The following is a 22,639-nucleotide window of genomic DNA, read 5'->3' on the forward strand; positions in this document are numbered from 1 at the left end:
TTTTTGCGATAAAAGCGAGCGGTATGCGGATTGTACGTTATGTGATGGTGACAGTATGCGGGGGTCCACTGTAATTTAAACAAGGAAAACTGACTGCATATGAACAAATCAGGATACGAACAAGGTCACGAAACGGGTTAAGTTCGTAAGCCAAGGTTCCACTGTACTAGCGAGACATACAGGAATCGAGTCAGTTTGAAGAAAGAAATTGGTCTAAACTAGGCCCCAAATTAAGGGAATCTGCTGATGCACAAACTGCATCCAGAACACCAGTTTTACAATTGCCTAATCTTGCACGTCTTCCATCAAATTTTACATTTTTAGTGTCATTACCTTCAGAAAAAGATTTGCTACAATTTCAAAAATTTTTTTTTTAATCTTAACACTGTGAGCACTTTTAGTTTCAGAGGTTGTAACAGTGAAAGTGTTAAAGGAGCTTTTTTCTAATCTTTAGGAAAAAGAAACATTCACTATATTTTTGTATTTCATGTACCATACCACCACTGTAAACTAGTTTTATAAAAATTTATTAATACACTGTACATTACAAATCAGAGATAAAAAATGTCTATGTATATATTATTCTTTTATAAGTTATATTATTTAAAATATAAATTCCTTGGAAGAAAGTAATCAAAAGCACTTCAGCTGCACTATGTAAAAATAAACAAGAGACAACATCATACATCAAATCTAGTAGTGCCATCTAGCCACTATAAAAAAAAAAATTGAAAGAGGCACCTGGCTCAAGACTCACCCGAGCATCGTAGACACGCTTAAGAGCATCATATCTAATAGAACCTAAGAAGATTACAGCTTGACGGGTGCCGGCATGATCGGAAGCCACCAGTTCTACACACACCATCTCTCCATCACGGACTAGCATATCAGCAAAAACCTAAATGAATAAAATACATGTATATAATAAATTCTGCAAAATGTACAGTAATCAAATACTATGACTTGTATAGTCTAACGATCCCTCAAATGCAGGTACAGCTCTGCCTCTTGCTCCAACAAATTCTGTACATCATATATCATGTAAAACTTGTGTAAATAGAATAAATTCATAAAAAGTGATAAAAACTGTCTCTATGCTACCAAGTTTCCTTGAGCATGATTTACACATTTTTTTGATGTACATGTATTTGAAAATCAAGCTTCTGTTCTAAATTGGCCTAAAACCTATTGGAATGCATTATTTATTACATATGGCACTTCTTAACATGTCCTACAAATCAGAGTATAAAAATTTTTAATGGTAATTACTTTCCTCAGGAACTATACCTCTGCTGATCTTGATCTTTCCTGCTGTGTGAGGATAATTTCTACAAGCAAAAATTTACTCTGGCTAACCTTAAACATTTTGAGAGGTACAAATTCACAATCATCCTCCAAACTACATCACTTGGCTTAAATTTGTCAAATACTAGGTTACAGTACCAAGTCATTTCAACTTTCATAAACTCAAGAGCCAGGTCAACCAAGGTGAACTGTTTATATCACCTACATAGCCAGAGGAAGACAACTCCCTGCCTTTTCTTAACTTCCTCCTCATTAGGAACAATGATAATTGTAAAAAAAAAAAAAACTACAAAAAAAACTATCAATAAAGATGACCTGATCCACTATTAGTCATTCTCCTGTAGAACTGCAGTAAACTAGAGGCTCTTCAAGAACAAAATGAACTACCAAAGCTCAAGCTCATTCAGGATGTACTTATTTGCTGGAATAGCACTTATTTCATGTTAGAGTGCATTTGCGAAGAAAAAAAAGCAACTGTAATGTATTGTTTAGATAAAACACACATTCCATCATTTGATGGAAGAGTGTGGAATCTTAGTACCAAGTTATCTTCTATGATGAAAACATTTTACAAAACAACTACAAGTCTTAAGTGAAAGAAATTGTCTGGTCCCAGAAATACTGCCTAAGGTACCATACTTGAAATATATCATCATGAAAGCTTTGAGTGATTCAAAATTCTCAGGCCTGGGTAGCCACAATCAGCTCTGAGTTAATGTTAACTAGGTTCTATTGTTACACCACCAACTGCAACACAATACTCAACACAATTCTAGATCCCCGATATAAGAACTTTTTCACTGCCAATGCAGTGGATAAGTCGTGTAAATCAAACCTTGACAATGAACTGAAATAAACTCAAGAGAGAATTCAGCTACTCAAGAAAGGTGCAACTCAAGAGGGTGCACTGGTTTACTAGCAGAATCAAGCAACAATAAAGAGTAAGGCGTGTGCAACACCTAGATATCTTTTCTGAAACATTTCATTCACACAACAGGCTTCTTCAGTCATGCAGGATACTTGAAGCATGTTTTCAAGGATCAGTACCCTCTTGGCCCAGTCCCAGACCAGACCCCATGGGGAATCAAAGCCTGATTAACCAGGCTGTTAATACTGGCTGCAGCAAAATCTTTGGATCTTGATACAGGGAACTCTACACTTGCCTAACCTATAGGCATGACCTACTTCCACCTATGGATTTGTCCAAGGTGACACTGCTTAAGTCTGCTTCACCACCTGTCTAAGGTATAAAAGCTCCTCTTCCACATACATTCTGCACTCTTATCAAGACTGATGGACTGATCACATCGACTCCAGAATGAGGGACTGATTACCTCAAACTCCTACTGATCTTCAACCATTCTTTCCTATATCAGACTGAGGAAGCCATTGGTTGACAAAAACATTTCCACAATAAAGATACCCAAGTGTTGAGCAAATGTCTAATTCATCATTCTGTCGGTTCTCTGAATCAATTACCTAAAAACCAATGCACACATGATATGCAATCTTATTGCTGGCATGCTGGCATTTTCTAAACCACATAAAATTGTCATAATTATGAAAACTGTCTATTTAATGCAAACTGAAATGTTTTTTTAATACATTAGTTATCACATATCAGTGCATGCTGAATTGAATTTTCATTTACCTCATCAAAATTATCGACATGAAAGCAAACATTAGGGTAGGTTATCTCTTCAACTTCTCCTTTTGTGTCCATTCGGCGCCGGCTAGGACTTGCATAAACTTTCTGGAAAAAAAAAAAAAAATACACTATAGGGTGCTCAGTATTAAAAGTTAATGTCCTGCACAAAGAAAACAAAATATACATCAATTCTATGGTTAACATCATCCTTCATAAACCCATCAGCTGACACATCAACTCCCAAATATCTGAAAACATTCACTTCTTCCATGCTCCTTCTCTCCAATGTGATATCTAATTTTTCTTTATCTAAATCATTTGATACCCCTCATCACCTTACTCTTATCTATGTTCACTTTCAACTTTCTACCTTTACACACCCTTCCAAACTCGTGAAGTTAGCAGTCTTGATGTTCACACATCGGCGATTTCGCCCACTTTGAGCCCTATTTACACCCAATTCCAATGTACTAGTCAACAAAAACATAGCTATTTTGCTAGAACTCCATTTTTTCTATCGAATGAGTACAAGAAACCACCCATTTACTGATTTCAACTATCCAATAAAGTGGTCAGGTAATAGCAATTTTGCCAATTTCACAAATCTCAAAAGATGCCAATTTCCAAATAGGGTCCAGAATAAACAAGACAGACATTCCTGGCACTAAAATAACATTTCCTCTGTTCATTAGTCATATCCCCAGGCCCCTCTTACATTTCTTTTGCTTTCCACTTTGAATTTTTATTCTCACAAAAAATAGAAGATTTACTGTTATGCAGACTACTGCATTAGTGTAGAAATGGTATAAATAATATCAGCACACTTATGAAAGAATATTAGACATGTATTGGATGCATGGCATGATTTGTTTACTTTTGAACTTTGGCAAAAATCGAACATTTCTGCTATTTTGAGCTCAATTTCAAGGTACTTTTCATTGTGAAACCAATCAAAATCATCTCAATTTCTGTAATATGTCTTCTATTCTATAAAATGAGACCAGGAAAACTAGAATACAACCATAAAAACCATACAAAAATACAGTGCAAAGTCCCTGTTTTAAACCAAAAACACTGCCAAAGATTTTTTTTCTCACTACGCACTGTGTGCTGCAGAATTTTTTTTATACTGTGCACACTGACCACAAGGACCCATTATTTCGTATACAGGCCTACCAGCTTTCTCTTGCTAGATTTGAAGGCGCTAGAATTTAGGCATACTAGTATGTCAATAACCCTGGTGCGTAAGCCGTACTAGTATGCCGGAAACCCTCAAAGGGTTAAACAAACATGATGACATTACACATCCCTGCCTAATACCTACTTTTACTGGGAAGTAATCTCCCTCTCTTCTACACACCCTAAATTGAGCCTCACTATCCTCATAAAAACTCTTTACAGCATTTAGTAACTTACTACCTATTCCATATATGTACTTGTAACATTTGCCACATCGCTCCCCTATCCACTATCATAAGCCTTTTCTAAATCCATAAATGCAATGAAAACTTCCCTACCTTTATCTAAATACTGTTCACATATATGCTTCAATGTAAACACTTGTTCTACACATCCCCTACCCACTCTAAAGCCTCCTTGCTCATTCGCAATCCTACTCTCTGTCTTACCTCTAATTCTTTCAATAATAACCCTAACATACACTTTTCCTGGTATACTCAGTACACTTATTTCCCTGTAATTTTTACAATCTCTTTTGTCCCCCTTTCCTTTATATAAAGAAACTATACATGCTCTCTGCCAATCATGAGGTACTTTCCCCTCTTCCATACATTTATTAAACAAAAATACCAACCACTCCAACACTATATCATCCCGTGCTTTTACCATTTCTGTCACGATCCCGTCAGTTTCAGCTGTTTTACCCCCTTTCATTCTATGTAATGCTTCATGCACCTCCCCTACACTCACATCCTGCTCTTGTTCACTCCTAAAAGATGCTATACCTCCCTGGCAAGTGCATGAAATGAATGCCTCCCTTTCTTTGTCAACATTTAAAAGTTCCTCAAAATATTCCTGCCATCTACCTAATATCTCCAGCTCCCCATCTACTTTCTCCCCTACCTTGTTTTTAACTGACAAATCCATCCATTCCCTGGACTTTCTTAACTTGTTTATCTCACTCCAAAATTTTTTCTTGTTTTCATTACAATTTCTTGACAGTGCCTCTGCCATTCTATCATCTGCTCTCCTTTTGTACTCTCTCACCACTCTCTTCACCTTTCTTTTACTCTCCATATACTCTGCTCTTCTTATAACACTTCTGCTTTGAAAAAAACCTCTAATAAGCTACCTTTTACTCTTTTATCACACCCTTTACTTCATCATTCCACCAATCACTCCTCTTTCCTCCTGCACCCACCCTCCTATAACCACAAACTTCTGCCCCACATTCTAATACTGCTTTTTTAAAACTATTCCAACCCTCTTCAACCCCACCCCTACTACTCATACTTGCACTAGCCCACCTTTCTGTCAATAGTTGCTCATATCTCACCCTAACTTCCTCCTCCCTTAGTTTATACACTTTTACCTCTTACTTGTTGTTTCCATTTTCGTTTCGTCCCATCTACCTCTTACTCTAACTGTAGCTACAATTAAATAATGATCTGATATATCAGTTGCCCCTCTATAAACATGTACATCCTGAAGCCTACCCATCAACCTTTTATCCATCAATACATAATCTAACAAACTACTTGCATTATGTGCTATATCATACCTTGTATATTTATTTATCCTCTTTTTCATAAAATGTGTATTATTTATTACCAAACCTCTTTCTACACATAGCTCAATTAAAGGCTCCCCATTTTCATTTACCCCTGGCACCCCAAATTTGCCTACTACTCCCTCCACAACTTTTTACTCATTTTAGCATTGAAATCCCCAACCACAAGTACTCTCTCACTTGGTTCAAAACTCCCCATGCACTCATTCAACATTTCCCAAAATCACTCTCTCTCTCCTCCACACTTCTCTCTTCTCCAGGTGCATAAATGCTTACTATAACCCACTTTTCACATGCAACCCTTATTTTACTCCACATAATCCTTGAAGTAATACATTTATATTCCCTCTTTTCCTGCCATAACTTATCCTTCGACATTATTGCTATTCCTTCTTTAGCTTCATTCGAAACCCCTGACCTAATCCCATTTATTTCTCCCCACTGAAACTCTCCCACCCCCTTCAGCTTTGTTTCACTTAAAGCCAGGGCATCCAGATTCTTCGCATTCATAACATCCACAATCATCTCTTTCTTATCATTCGCACAACATCTATGCACATTCAAGCATCCCACTTTGATGGTTTTCTTTTTCTTTTTAGTAGGGTATACAGGAAAAGGGATTACTAGCCCATTGTTCCCGGCATTTTAGTTGGCTTTTACAACACGCATGGCTTACAGAGAAAAGATTCTTATTCCACTTCCCCATGGATATAAAAGGAAAAGTGATAAGAACAAGAACTAAGATAAAATCAAAGAAAACTCAGATGAGTGTATATATATAAACGTGTACATCTATGTGCAGTGTGACCTAAGTGTAAGTAGAAGTAACAAGATGTACCCGCAATCTTGCATGTTTATGAGACAGACAAAAGACACCAGCAATCCTACCATCAAGTAAAACAAATACAGGCTTTCAAATCAATAGTAAATATTTAAGTTATAATATTAGAATATAATACTGAGCATTGGTGAAAGTAGTTTACAGTATGAGAATGCTACAATATGGTGTAAGGCAGTATAGTTTTGTGCAGGTATTTATTCTGCAATGTAGTACAGTGGACCCCCGCTTAACGATCACCTCCAAATGCGACCAATTATGTAAGTGTATTTATGTAAGTGCGTTTGTACGTGTATGTTTGGGGGTCTGAAATGGACTAATCTACTTCACAATATTCCTTATGGGAAAAAATTCGGTCAGTACTGGCACCTGAACATACTACTGGAATGAAAAAAGTTCGTTAACCGGGGGTCCACTGTATTATGTATGAATTTTGGGTATTTAAATTTTGAAATGTTAAGATTTAGGTAATTCAGAGGTATGTTGGGTAAATTTAACTACTGAGCATTGTATATTTAGTTTCGGGTGAGTAGATGGTTTTTAAGAAGAGTCTTAAATTGATGTTTACTGGTAATGAGGTCCAAATTTGGGGGCCATTTATATGCATAGAGTTCTTACATAGTGTGATGTGGACACAGGGTACATCAAAAAGTGATCTGCATCTTGTGTTACAATCGTGCTTCCTATTTAGGTTGGTGAGGAGAAGTTTGAGTGAAGGGTTTATGTTTGAGTGTAGTGTTCTATGTACATTAGACCATTATTTAGCACGAGTTTATCTGGCACGATTTGAGTATTGCACGATTGAAGAATTGCGGCACAATTTTATGTAACAAGTCGTACAATTAATTTAACATGGTTCAGTTTGTGGGAAGGAAAAAAAAAAAATTCTCTTCTGCTCAAGTGGCCAGCTTCTCGTGGAGCTACTGGGGAGCCCATCCGCCATCCCCTACTACTCCCGGACACCACCCCACCATCCCAGCATTCGTAATTCAGTACAGTCTTTCTCTGCTACAAGGCAGCCATGTTTGTGAATTGTGTTATGATATTTTAATTACTATATTTTGTATCTGCCAAGCAATCGTGACACTCAGTAGCCATACCAGTGTTGCTGAAAGTGGCACGATGAGGTTTAAGCACTTAAGTCTTAGCTCTGAGAGAAGAAAAGTCCAAGGGTGCTAACTCTCTGGCAGACTTTGAGGAAAGAAATGAGGGGCATAGATGGAGTCCCTGAGAAATACAGACCAGATGATTGCCAATTTCATTGGCAACATCTAGTGGGTTTGCTATATCAACACCGGCAACCCGCAGAACAGGAGCCGGGTCAGGAGAATATTTACCACTCAGTTTTCGTACTTTTTTCCAGACTGCACTCATAGAGGAAGCAGAGGTGATGGTGGAGACATAATCTCGCCAGCAAGTGCGTTTAGCATCATGGATGACACGGCGAGCGATTGCACGCTTCTGCTTAAAATCAAGAAGTCTCTCCGTGGTTCTATTGTACTGGTACCTGCCCCATGCAGCGTGTTTCAAACGTACTGCACGAGCACAAGCAGGAGACCACCAAGGCATGCATTTCTGAGAATGCCTGCCCGAAGTTTGGGGTATAGAATGAGAAGCTGTGGTTAAAACGGAGGACGAGAAGAGGTGTAAAAGCTCATCGATGGAGGACGAAGAAGGAACCTCTCTAAAAACAGTTAGGTGTGAGTAAAGGTTCCAATTTGCCTGATCAAATTGCCAGCGTGGGATGCGAAGAGGTGGTGAATATGAAGGGGAAGTAAGAATGATTGGGAAATGATCGCTGTCATGTAAGTCCGGAAAAACAGACCAAGTGAAGTCTAATGCGGCGGAGGAAGAGCAGACTGAGAGATCGATGCAAGAGTGTGTGTGAGTCCGAGGATCAAAATGGGTGAGAGTACCTGTATTTAAAACATGGAGGGGGTGGGTGGCAAGAAAAGCCTCTAACTGAATGCCCGGGAATCACAGTGAGACCCCCCCCCCCCCCCAGAGGAAATGGTGGGCATTATAATCACCAAGTAACAGAATCGGTGGTGGTAATGGCGAAACAAGAAAGGCAATATCCGGAATAGATAATGCCCGGGAAGGAGAGAGATATAAAGAACAGAGCGTATACCACCTATGCAAGTGGATACCGGCTGCTGTGTAATGCAGCGAAGTACGAACAAATAGCTGACGGTACGGAATATCAGTGCGTAGAAGAAGGGCACTTTCATTAAAGGTCCCATCAGGAAAAGGATCTGAAGAAAACAATAAATTTTAGCCTGAGATGGGAGAGATAACAGCAGAGTGTAATTTTGGTTCCTGTAAGCAAACACCAACAGGGGAAAACTGGGAGAGTAACATCTGAAGCTCACCCCGATTACCCCTGAGGCTGCGTATATTCCACTGTAAATAGGCCATGATTGGCAATGATAAAGATACCTGAAATCCGCAGGTAAGGGTTCCTACGGACTAGAGGGGTTAGAAAAGTCCACATGCGGAGGCAGTGGAAAACGTTCAAGCAGCGAAGGAACGGTGCGCTGTGAAGAAAGGAGTTGCGCAGATGGAGTAGAGGAGAGAGAAGGACCTGAGGGTGGATCAGTGTCCATTGATGGTTTGGTCTCTGCAATATATTCAGAGATTGTTTCAAGTGTTTCAGAATTCAGAGACGTCGTATGGGAGACAATATTGGAAATGGTAGGGGCAGGATGAGTAAAGATTGGAACTGTAATGGACTCTACCAAGGTAGAGGGGGGGCGAAAGGGTGGAGGGAACTGGAGAAGCGTGGAAGGGGACAGAAGAGGCAGAAACCTGGGAGGTGGCAGAAGAGAAAGAAACTTGGGAGGGAACAGGGGAGGAAGGTACAGTATGAGGAGGAGGGTGAACCTCTACACTTGTAACAGAGCCAGTGAGAGGGGGAGAACCAGGTACAGAGACAGGGAAGGGAAAATGAGGAGGTGGAAGATGGGTAGGAGGTGTTAACGGACCTTTTTTTGACTTTTGAGAAGTAGAGGGACGATTGGGAGGTGTCATACGAGATCTCGTCACTACTGAGGCTTGTGAGAGAGAACACGAAGAAGCGAGATCAGACTGAGACGTTGAAGTAGGGACGTCTGAGCCGAGGACAGCAAAAGAATTAGCTACAGGAGTGACTGGGAGAGGTAACCACAGAGGTGGGTGCAGAAGATGGGATACCAGAAGTGGGGGGAGGTTTTGAAACACGGGAATAAGAAACACAAGGTAGTCTCCCTTGGAGGCGGAGATGAGAAACTGCCATTGCATAAGGGAGACCTTCTGCCTCTTTGAGGTAACGGATTTCCCGCTCGTTTAAGTAGACTTGACAACGGCGAGAGTACGAAGAGTGAGCCTCATGACAATTAAGGCAAGAGGGAGGTCGATTGCAAGACGTATTAGAATGGTCATCGGCACCACAGACTGGGCATTTGGCGACAGATCTGCAATATTTCGCTGGATGGCCAAATCGCCAGCAATTTCTACACTGTTGCGGTGTAGGGATCACCTTTCGAACTTGTAACCGATGTCCTGCTACATAAACTGAGGATGGGAGTTCACGGCTGTCAAAAGTTAAACGAGCCACATTGCTAGGGGTATCGTCTCCGCCCGCGGGCAGGAAGAACGTAAGTGTCTACCTTGAGAATTGGCAGATCTTCGAGTTCCAGCTGTTCAAGAATGTCAGTGCCACATGTCTGGAAATTTTGTTGAACTATGGTATGGGGCAGAATGACGGTACAACTACAAGAATTGAGGGAATGATGCTTTTCAATAGTTACAGGAACAGTATCGATATGGGAAAGACGAGAAAGCTCATGAGGCTGGGTAGCATTCTGTACGGTGACGATGCGCGTACCGCTCTTAAGAGCATGAAAAGAAATATCTTTACCAACATGGCGTAGGAGTGCCTTGCCAATACTGTGGTCAGAAAGATAGGCAGTAGAGGAAGTCGGTCGTAAAGTGAAGAATTTAGTCCATTGTGCAGTCTGAAACTGAGCGTGGAAAGGTAGTGAAGGACGTGTCGATCTTTTCTGAGAAGAACGAGAAGGTGGAGAAGTATCATCAGCAGGTAATTGTCGTTGGCGTTTAGGCGTGGGACCAGAGTTGGTCCGATGTGGAACGGGCCGGCGATTCGAAAATTGCCGCACTGTAGAGGGAGAGGCCGGAAGCATAGTCAGAGGAGAGCGAAGGTCAGATAAATCGAAGGAGTCAGTCGAGGCCTCAGTACCTGAAGCGGGTGAGGAAACAGCACCGGCAAGAGGTACAGAGGCATGAGGAGTGTCCGAAGAGTGGTCCAAAGACGAGGCGGGGTCAGAACGGGGTGCGGTATCAAGAAGGGGCCCGGGGGTAGCAGGTTCATGGACTAGGGCTGCCATGGTTAGGTTACTTCTTTCTTTTTGTTTTTAAGAAAAAAAAAGAAAGAAGAAAATAAAAATAAAAAAGAATAAAAAAAGGGATAGTTCCTAGGAGGAATGAAAGGGCCAGAAATCTCCCTCCGCGCCCAAGAGGACCTCAGCACCGCAAGTAGCGCAGATGCAGCATGGAACCCGTGCCATACCCTACCCATCATGCCAGTAAACCGGCAATCCGGGATAGCAACCTCACATCTGCCGAGCTACCTCTGTGGACAAAAGAGAGGGCGGCCGGAAATCCGCCACAAAGCATACCTCCTTTGGCCACCACCCCCGGAATCCAAAAGGTGGCTTCCAGAGATACACCCGTCGCCCGAGAGACACCTAAAGCCACCCTCCGGGATACCGGAGAGGGATCAGGACATCCCCAGGCAATCCAGATTCCACGGCAAACTATGCCACAGCCAAGAACCTCAACGGAATGGGATGGACCCCGGTACCCTTTCCCCTACCTAGGAACTAGCGTGCCTGTGGGACAAAAAAAAAAAAAGGCCAAAAAGGAAGGGCAAAAGGGGGGGGTGGGGAGGAGGAGGAGGAAAGGAAAAAGGGGAGGATGGGATAGGGAACGGGGGATTGGGGGGTAATTAGGTTCGGTCTGAGGAAGTAGACCGACAGGTCTAATTCCTCAAACCATGAGCCTCTTCACCACGCCAAGGAGCCCCCCTTGAAGAGGATATTCTTACATAACTGATCATAATATACTGTATCCTTGCCAGTAGTGATTCAGACCCCCAAATAAATTCACATGATGCAATAATCAAGATGCTCAACATGATTTATGCAGAAACTGATTAGAATAAATATTCTTTAAAGTAATTTATTGAGCACAACATTTATTCTGGTAAACCATTCAAAATCATGAATCCCTTTATTGGCACAGACTTGCTAAACCATTTTAGTGTGGCTGTAACATTAACATCATGAAATAATACTGCACCCAAGTACTGGAAACTGCCATTACCTGTAAGGCTCTCAGATGGCACATGAGATTTTCTAAGTTACACAGATGTTTGAGTAAACCTTTTTAATATAGTCACTGCTCTAAAGGACGACACATTTGTGCACTCTTTACGAAGCTTTGCCTGTTGATACCATTCACTCCTCATTTTTATAATATTTATTATTTTTTTTTTTTTATTATCACACTGGCCGATTCCCACCAAGGCAGGGTGGTCCGAAAAACAAAAACTTTCACCATCATTCACTCCATCACTGTCTTGCCAGAAGGGTGCTTTACACTACAGTTTTTAAACTGCATCATTAACACCCCTCCTTCAGAGTGCAGGCACTGTACTTCCCATCTCCAGGACTCAAGTCCGGCCTGCCGGTTTCCCTGAATCCCTTCATAAATGTTACTTTGCTCACACTCCAACAGCACGTCAAGTATTAAAAACCATTTGTCTCCATTCACTCCTATCAAACACGCTCACGCATGCCTGCTGGAAGTCCAAGCCCCTCGCACACAAAACCTCCTTTACCCCCTCCCTCCAACCCTTCCTAGGCCGACCCCTACCCCGCCTTCCTTCCACTACAGACTGATACACTCTTGAAGTTATTCTGTTTCGCTCCATTCTCTCTACATGTCCGAACCACCTCAACAACCCTTCCTCAGCCCTCTGGACAACAGTTTTGGTAATCCCGCACCTCCTCCTAACTTCCAAACTACGAATTCTCTGCATTATATTCACACCACACATTGCCCTCAGACATGACATCTCCACTGCCTCCAGCCTTCTCCTCGCTGCAACATTCATCACCCACGCTTCACACCCATATAAGAGCGTTGGTAAAACTATACTCTCATACATTCCCCTCTTTGCCTCCAAGGACAAAGTTCTTTGTCTCCACAGACTCCTAAGTGCACCACTCACTCTTTTTCCCTCATCAATTCTATGATTCACCTCATCTTTCATAGACCCATCCGCTGACACGTCCACTCCCAAATATCTGAATACGTTCACCTCCTCCATACTCTCTCCCTCCAATCTGATATTCAATCTTTCATCACCTAATCTTTTTGTTATCCTCATAACCTTACTCTTTCCTGTATTCACCTTTAATTTTCTTCTTTTGCACACCCTACCAAATTCACATTGAAATTTTTTCTTATTGATAAGTTTCAGTGATTTTTTAGCAATTTCCAAATTAACCCTTTGACTGTCCATCATGTACAACTATATAACTGAAGCTATGGTCCTTTACGTACTTACACATTATGCACTCAGCTTACTCAGATAAGCTGTGAATGGTAAATTTTGGCACTGATATGAGACAATGAGCCTGTGTGGTGAGTATGCACTATATAAAAAAAAAATTCTGCCTCATACAATGTTTTGTTTAAAACAGTGAACTTGGGGTGCTTTCTAGGATAGTTTTTGTTGTTTTATTGGCAGTTTGTTGGTAACAATTGATAGAATGAAAGACATATTACTGAAATAAAGATGATTTTATTTAGTTCAGGAGCCATAAGTAGCTAGAAATCAGCCTCAAAAACAAAATTGAAATATTTGATCTCTGTAGATATTCCTGAGGACAGGTAAGGCCTCCCCTACAACCTCCAATCTGTTTGATAGGTTTTACTAGATCTGATGCAGTTACTGGGACACTGTAAAGCATGACAAATCATTCCTGGTTATATTTTAATATCGAAGAAATAGGGTAAATGTTTGATTCTTTGTGATGGTGAATTCAAAATGTAATATGTATAGGAGAGGCTTGGAGACATAATTACTGCACAAAGAAAATGTTTTAGTGTGCAGAGTGTCTTCCTTGCTTATTTTGGACTTTTTTAAATTGGAATTTTTAATTTTACATAAAACTGGTCAAATTACCAAATTCTGTGCACTTTTTAGAGTAGTTCTGATATTTGAATGGGCGATTTCTTGCACACAATAGATAGAATGGAAAGCATATAGCAAAATAGCTAAGAATTTAATTAACCCTCCAACTGCTGGTGACGTATACATAGGTATGGCTTACAAGCCAGTGTCGGTGACGTATTAATACACCAAAATTCTAGCAGCTTCAAATCTAGCAAGAGAAAGCTGGTAGACCTACATGTGAGAGAATGGGTCCGCGTGGTCAGTGTGCACACTATAAAAAAAAATCCTGCAGCACACAGTGCAAAAGAAAAAAAAACTCAGACCGTGTTTTTAGTTTAAAACGCCTACTTTGAGGTGGATTTTCATATGGTATTTATGGTTGTATTCTCATTTTCTTGGTCTCCTTTGATAGAACTGAAGATACGTATGTTACAGAAATGAGAATGATTTTGATTGGCTTCATGAAGAAAAGTACATTGAAATTGATCTCAAAGTAGCAGAAATGTTTGATTTGCCAATGTTCAAGAGTAAACAAATGAAGTCACTGTCCAATACATGTCCAACTGGCCAGCCTAATATGCAGTCATGAATGGGGTTGACATTATTTATACAATTATTACAATAATGCAGTAATCTGCATAACAGTAAATCTTCTATTTTTTGTGTGAATAAAAATTCAAAATGGAAAGCAAGAGTAATATAAGAGGGACCTGGAGACATGACTAATGAACAGAGAAAATGTTATTTTAGTGCCAGGAATGTCTGCATTGTTTATTCTGGACCCTATTTTGAAATTGGCATCTTTTGAAATTTGTGTGAAATTGACCAAACTGCCAATTTCCAACCAGGTTACTGGGTAGTTGAAATCAGTAAATGGGCAGTTTCTTGTACTCAATCGATAGAACAAATGGAATTCTAGCGAAATAGCCATGAGTTTGGTTGACTGGAACAATGGAACTGGCTGAAAATAGGACTCAAAGTGGGCAAAATTGCTGATGCATATATACTGCCAAGACCAATAACTTCGCAAGAGCACAATTCCATAAGTTTCCCATTAAATTTCGTACTTTTGATGTCCTTACCATCAGGAAAAGATTCTCCATTATTTCAGAAGAAAAAATTTTTTTTTATTTTATTTTTCGACACAGGTAAGGAAATTGGCTTCAAATAGGACACAAATTCTGCAAAAATTGCAGGTGCATAAAATGCACCCAGACCTCTTAAGATTGTGCCTGCATAATTCCCTAAGTTTTCCATCAAAATTCATAGTTTTGGTGTCATTACCTTCAGGAAATGATTTTCTACCATTTAAGGAGAACTTCTTTTTTAATGTGGATACTGTGAAAGTTTAAAGAGCAGCATGGAAATCATATTATATTCTTAGTCATGTCAAGTCAATTGCAGATTCCTTCAATATTGATAACAGATTCTCGCTTCATTTTTCAGCTTGGGGTGCCAGCAGAGCAGACAGTGCTAACTCTGGGAAACAAAAATGATCATGATAGCATACCTGTGATAGATTTCAAGAGTTCTTAACCCTCACAGCCCAGCCTGGGGACAGACTTCTCTGTTGATTGCCTGCTCCAATTCTCCAACTAGTAACAAATAACAAGTGCACTGATGCAGTGCACTCTGGGGAGACAAGTCAGGGCAGTCTTCCACAGCAGCTAGGTGTTTTTGAGAAAAAGGAAGGTGGGCTACTGTCCCTTGGTTAATTCTGAAGGCCACTGCATTGTGGTTGTTACGTGAAGAAGAAATGAAGGCTAGTAAAGGCATGGTGCACCAGGATGGGGTGAAGGCAGACCAACAGGGAAGGTATAGTAGTGGAAGCTAGGTAGCAGCTGATATTCAACTCTGCAAGAACTAGTGGATCCCAAGGTGGTGCTAGGAGAGTTGAGGCAGCTTGTGGTACTCACAGTAGCTCAGAGCTTGCAGTGATTGATGGTGGCTTCATCTCCCTTGGTGGCAATGATGTAAATCAGGAGTACATGCCCTTTTAGAACAACTCAGTCTTCTCTTCAAGCATGTGCCGCACACTAAGTGGACACATTAGTCCAAACTAACTTAGCCAAACTGTGACTCTGAACTAGCCATTATCTTACTTCTAAAGCTAAATACGGATCAGATGAAAGGTAAGAGCTCTAGGAACACACCTTTTTCCTAATTATCATAAGAATAAAATTAACTAGTGCCCAAATCTAAGTGGCTACTTTAATCATGAGCCACCCCTATAGTCATAAGGAATACTGTATTTCCAAGATAATCTCATTTCTATACATATGTATTTTCTGAGGTATAAAGGACACAGTCAACTGCACTGTTAAAAGAATTATTATCAACTATAATTTAGTCAGACTTGAGTCCTGGAAGTGGGAAGCAGTGCCTGCACTCTAAAGGAGGAGTTTGAGATATTTGCTGTTTAGAGTGATACCTACACTGTCACATCTGCATGCCTCTGGCAAGGCAGTGATAATGTGAATGGTGGTGAAAGTGTTTCTTTTTCTTTTGGGTCACCCTACCTTGGTGGGAGATGGCCAGTGTGTTAAAAAAAAGTTATATTTCTCAATGGGAAAGTGGAGAAGAATCTTTCCTCTGTAAAGCATGCATGTCATAAGAGGCCACTAATATGCTGGGAGCCAGGGGTTAGTCACCCTTCTTCTGTATATACTACTAAATGTAAAAAGAAATAAGAACATAAGAACATAAGAACGAAGGAACACTGCAGAAGGCCTACTGGCCCATGCGAGGCAGGTCCAAGTCTCCTACCGGCTTAAGCCAATGCACCCAACCTAGTCAGGTCAGGTCACATTGACTTAAGGGAGGAACACGGCAACCGACCTGGTAGCACAAGCTATCAGGTCTAACTCACACCCACCCACATCCACTCATGTATTTATCCAACCTATTTTTAAAGCTACACAACGTTCTGGCCTCTATAACTGTACTTGGGAGTTTGTTCCACTCATCCACAACTCTATTACCAAACCAGTACTTTCCTATATCCTTCCTGAATCTGAATTTTTCCAACTTAAAACCATTGCTGCGAGTCCTGTCTAGGCTAGATATTTTCAGCACACTATTTACATCCCCTTTATTTATTCCTGTCTTCCATTTATACACCTCAATCATATCCCCCCTAATTCTACGTCTTTCTAGAGAGTGCAGATTCAGGGCCCTTAGTCTATCCTCATAGGGAAGGTTTCTGATACATGGGATCAACTTTGTCATCCTCCTTTGTACATTTTCCAGAGAATTTATATCCATTCTGTAATAAGGTGACCAAAACTGTGCAGCATAATCTAAATGAGGCCTAACCAAGGATGTATAGAGTTGAAGAACAACCTGAGGACTCCTATTATTTATGCTTCTTGATATGAAGCCAAGGATTCTATTAGCTTTATTGCGAACACTTATGCACTGTTGTCTTGGTTTCAGATCACTGCTAACCAGAACTCCTAAATCTTTTTCGCAATCCGTAATATTAAGATCTACATTATTTAGTTTATATGTGGCATGGTTATTGTCCTGTCCAACATTTAGAACTTTGCATTTGTCTATATTAAACTGCATCTGCCACTTCTCCGACCACTGCATCAGTCTATTCAAATCTTCCTGGAGTGCTCGAATGTCCTCGTCAGAATGAATTCGACGGCCTATTTTGGTGTCATCGGCAAACTTGCCGATGTCGCTCTTTATGCCCTCATCTATGTCGTTTATGTAGATTGTGAACAGCAGGGGGCCCAACACTGACCCCTGTGGAACACCGCTCGTGACACTTCCCCACTCTGATTTCTCCCCATTTATGCAAACTCTCTGCTGCCTATTTGTCAACCATGCCTCTATCCAGGAAAAAATTTCTCCTCCTATTCCATGTGCTTTAATTTTCCTCAATAGTCTCTGATGTGGGACCCTGTCAAAAGCCTTACTGAAGTCCATATACACAATATCATATTCATTACCATGATCTACCTCCTCAAATACCTTAGTGAAAAAAGTTAATAAATTCGTAAGGCAGGAACGCCCCTTTGTAAAACCATGCTGAGATTCGTTGATTAATTTATGCTTTTCAAGGTGGCTACGAACTGCCTCGGCAATTATTGATTCCATAAATTTTCCCACTATGGAGGTTAGGCTTATTGGTCTATAGTTCGAAGCTAAGGACCTGTCACCTGTTTTGAAAATAGGTATCACATTTGCCATTTTCCACTTATCTGGCACCATGCCAGTTTGTAGTGATATGTTGAAAAGATTAGCCAAAGGTGTGCTAAGCACCTCTTTACATTCCTTTAGAACCCTTGCATACAGTTCATCAGGGCCTGGGGATTTGTTAGGTTTTAATTTATCTATTTGCCTAAGGACCATGTCACTTGTGACCCTAATAGTGCACAGTTTATTATCGTCCTGTTCTACATAATTTATCATTACTGGAATATCGCTGGTATCCTCCTGTGTAAAAACTGAGAGGAAGTATGTGTTAAAAATTCTACACATTTCCTTATCACTGTCAGTGAGCTGACCCGAGGAACTTTTGAGTGGGCCTATCTTGTCCCTGATCTTACTTCTGTATACCTGAAAGAATCCTTTTGGGTTAGTCTTCGATTCTCTTGCAACTTTAACCTCATAATCTCTTTTTGCTTTTCTAATTCCCTTTTTTATTTCTCTCTTTAACTGAATATATCGATTTCTCAATTGCCCCTCTCCTCTTTTGATTTGCCTATATATGCCTCTCTTTTGACCAATCAGATATTTTAATCTATTGTTCATCCATTTAGGATCATTTTTGTTTGATCTGATTTCCCTATTTGGAACATAATTTGACTGAGCAGCTAGAACTATGCCCTGGAAAGCATCATATCGGCAACCATCACCACCTACCTGACCCTTAGTCAGGTCATTCCAGTTCAGCCCACCTAAGTAATTTTTCAGTCCTATGAAATCAGCCAAGCGAAAGTCAGGGACGGAGACTTGATTGCCATTATTAGGGGAATTCCATGATATATTAAAACTGAGTGATTTGTGATCACTTTCCCCAAGCTCATCATTAACCTCAAGATTATTAATTAGTGTTTCCCTACTGGCAAGAACCAAGTCAAGGAGGTTATTTCCCCTAGTTGGCTCTGTCACAAACTGTTTTAAAAAACAATCCTGGATCGTATCAAGAAAGTCACCTGACTCTAAATTTCCTGTCAAATTGCTCCAGTCAATCTGTCTATAGTTGAAATCTCCCATTAGCACAACATTTTCGTATGTAGATGCCTTACGAATTTCGTCCCATAGAAGTTTACTGCACTCCCTATCAAGATTTGGGGCCCTGTAAATCACACCCAAAATTAGTTTTTCTCGGCCCTCGAGAAGCTGTAACCAAACAGATTCAGTGGCTGACGCTTCTAATTTAATATCTTGTCTAACACAACAATTTAAATTGTCTCTGACATACATCGCTACTCCACCACCTTTCCTGTTGACCCTGTCAGTGTGGAATAATTTATAGCCTTGTATGTGACATTCAGAGGGCATCTCTCTATCTTTCAGATTGAGCCAGGTCTCTGTTATAGCAATAATATCTATGTTTCCTGCACTTGCAATTAATCTTAGCTCATCTATCTTATTTCTTACACTCCTGCTATTAGTATAGTAAACCTTAAGGGAGCTAGTCCCTTGCTGCCCTCTGCTGTCCCCCTTTGTTTGCTGACCTGATCTAATGTCTTTATTTATAACTTCATGCTGAATGCCTTTTATACATTTACTGTTTCCAACCCAAGTATTGCAACCTGCTTGTTTCCCACACACACCCATACCTCTATCTTCCATCAGTTTAAAATCATAGGCATTTCACCAATGGCCTTCTCAATCGAGTCTGCAAGTGCTACCACCCCAGCCCCAGAGAGATGTACCCCATCCCTTGCATACATATCATGTTTGCCATAAAAGTTGTTCCAGTTGTCAATGAATGGGATTGCAAGTTCCTTGCAGTATCTGTCTAGCCAGCAATTTACACCAATTGCCCTAGACAACCATTCATTTCCTACTCCCCTTCTAGGCAAGATGCTACATATGATTGGGATCCCTCCCTTAGACTTAATGAAATCTATAGCTGACCTGTACTTATCTAGCAGCTCTTCTCTCCTACCCTTCCCAATATCATTTCCACCAGCACTGAGACAGATAATGGGCTTGCTCCCATTACCTGACATGATATTATCCAGCCTGTTGACAATGTCCCCAACACCAGCTCCAGGGAAGCACACTCTATCTCTCATCTTCTTATTCCTATTACAAAAAGCACGGTCAATGTATCTTACCTGAGAGTCACCAACCACAAGAATGCGCTTACCTCCATTAGCAGGGGCAGTAGTACCCTTACCTTCACTGGCCACTGAAGTACATTCATCCTGAAGAACAGAGAAGCGATTTCCTACCTTCAGATCTTCACTCTTAACTTTCCTTACTCTGATGCGCCTTCCATTACTGTGAACTACTCGCCACTTGTAGCAGGTGCTGGGCTGCTCCTCACTGCTGGTAGCCGTTGCTGCCTCCCCAACTACAGCCTCCCCACAGCGAGAGACAGACTGCACCTCGCTGCTAGAAGCCTCATTCCCCACAACTCCAGCCACCTCACACTCTCTCCCAGACCCATTGAGGTGGACCTTCAGCCTCCTAATCTCCTCCTGGAGAAGCAAGACCTCCTCCTTCAACTCTCCAACCTCAATTTTTAAAACACTGCAGAAGCAAGCCATGCTTTGTAACCGTCCACACTAATCCTCAAAGCAGCTCAGGGTCTGTGACCTCACGTGACGACTGACCACTGAGTAACTTTTGTTTCTTCTTTTTCAGGTCACCCAGTCTTGGTGGGAGACAGCCAATGCATTAAAAACAATGATGCTGTCTAGATGTCACAGGAATAATAACCCATTATTTTTTTTTTCTGGGAGAAGATGCTGAAGAAACGTTGTCTAAAATTTCCTATTTCGTTTCAGTGCTTTAGTTTGATCTAGGCATCTACCTACAGGTTTCATAAACAGATGAGAAAGGAGGATATGGCAAAGGAAGAGAAGGAGGTGAAAGGCAAAGAAGGGGAAAGAAGAAAGCAGAGGAAAAAGGATCAAGTAAAAGTAAAGTCTTCTTCACTATATATATGACGTTAATGAGAACACTTTTTTCTAACATACCTGTGAATGTCGACGGAGAACTTGAAGGTCTTTAGGGCTGGTGCGTGTACAAACAGCCAGTGTAAGGGTGTAGTCAAACTGGTGAATGATGAGGTTAAGGTAGACAGTTTCTTCCCAGTCAATATCAGGATCTCCAATAGGCAATTTGCGGCTGTCTCTCCTATAAACCTCTACTTCTGTCTGAAGAGTACAGGGTCAAATATAGGCACAGTATAAAGTATGACATAATGAAAGCTAACTAGAAAAATTAGCATCCATAACACTCTATAATAAGAAAGACATGAATTATGAGTCAAATAATTTATTCACAAAAAACATTATACAGAATGTGTTACAGCTAACAGAACAAAGTACAGTAAAAATATTTAGGAAATACTTTGTATGTGCAGTGTATCGAGTAGGATATAAAATAAAAAACTGGAACATGTACATACAGATGAGGGTTACACTGAAATTAATAACTATAGAAAGAATTGTGATGTCAGCACACTTCTAGAAAGACAACTGAATGAGTGAGGATGAATGTGTTTTCTTCTTTGAGTCGCCCTGCCATCATGGGGGAGAGCCATTTGAAGTAATTAATAAAATACAGTACAACCTCAATAATTTGATCTTGGAGCCAGAAGTTTTGTGAATTACTGAAATTTCTGTGTTGCCCATAGATCCAAAGATGACAAAATCTACAGAATAAACATAAAAAAAAATTAAAAGGGTACAGTACTTACCACTTTCTATAGTAAATGTCCTCTTCCAAATACAATACGAAAAAGTTAACTTTTGTATGCCAGGATGGCCCTCATATTGTCACTCACAGGGCTTCTCAAGCTGTCACAACTCATTATCAACCAGATGTCCCAATGTGACCTGAGTTGGCACAAGTTAACTAACAGCTCAATTATTTTTTTTACTTTCTCTGACCATCCCTCATCACTGCAAATTAGCCATGGAACCAAAGAGGATTGCTAGCGATACTGAAAGTCAGAATGAGGCACACAAAGAATAGGACAATGAAAAAGAAATAGCTAGGTGATATTTAGCTCTAACACAGCCAATGTTAAGCTTCAATATAGGTAATGTTTAGCTTGATACAGCAGGAAAATATGAAGCAAAAGCTGAACAGCCCTACAATTAGAATAAATGTGAGAGTGGATAGAATTTTGTCTAGTGACAGTGAGATTTAAGAATGGATTACCTCAATACATTAATAACACATAAGCTGCAAAAATCTTTGAAGATTCTTCAGAACAAAGAGATTATGTAGTCTCTCTGAAAAATTATCCAGCTAGAATGAGCATGGAAATTATAGGATTTTGTGTCAACTGCTTGTGTCAGTAAAACATTTAAAATTATTGGATTAATAATAGAGAAACAATAATAATATAAGGAATTATATGCTTCAATGGAAAGATAGCAAACTGTATATTAATAATTAGATTTTAATTAAATTTTTTTTATTAGCACACTGGTCGATTCCCACCAAGGCAGGGTGGCCCGAAAAAGAAAAACTTTCACCATCATTCACTCCATCACTGTCTTGCCAGAAGGGTGCTTTACACTACAGGTTTAAAACTACAACATTAATACCCCTCCTTCAGAGTGCAGGCACTGTACTTCCCATCTCCAGGACTCAAGTCCGGCCTGCCGGTTTCCCTGAATCCCTTCATAAATATTACTTTGCTCACACTCC

The 22,639-nt window shown here is 40.4% G+C and overlaps 1 protein-coding gene across 1 annotated transcript in view; it reads right to left on the reverse strand.

The window, feature by feature from the left end:
• Window positions 1–204: 204 nt before the first annotated feature.
• Window positions 205–22,639, reverse strand: part of LOC128698728 (uncharacterized protein KIAA0930 homolog) — a 54,117-nt gene continuing 31,682 nt past the window's right edge. The window contains exons 3-5 of the mRNA XM_070097765.1: window positions 20,953–21,132; window positions 2,957–3,058; window positions 205–898 (exon numbers count right to left, since the gene is read on the reverse strand). Coding sequence (XP_069953866.1) covers window positions 707–898; window positions 2,957–3,058; window positions 20,953–21,132 — 474 coding nt within the window. The 3' untranslated portion in view covers window positions 205–706. The remainder of the gene's footprint in view (window positions 899–2,956; window positions 3,059–20,952; window positions 21,133–22,639) is intronic.

This window comes from Cherax quadricarinatus, chromosome 59, assembly GCF_038502225.1.
Source record: "Cherax quadricarinatus isolate ZL_2023a chromosome 59, ASM3850222v1, whole genome shotgun sequence".
NCBI classification, from domain to species: domain Eukaryota; kingdom Metazoa; phylum Arthropoda; class Malacostraca; order Decapoda; family Parastacidae; genus Cherax; species Cherax quadricarinatus.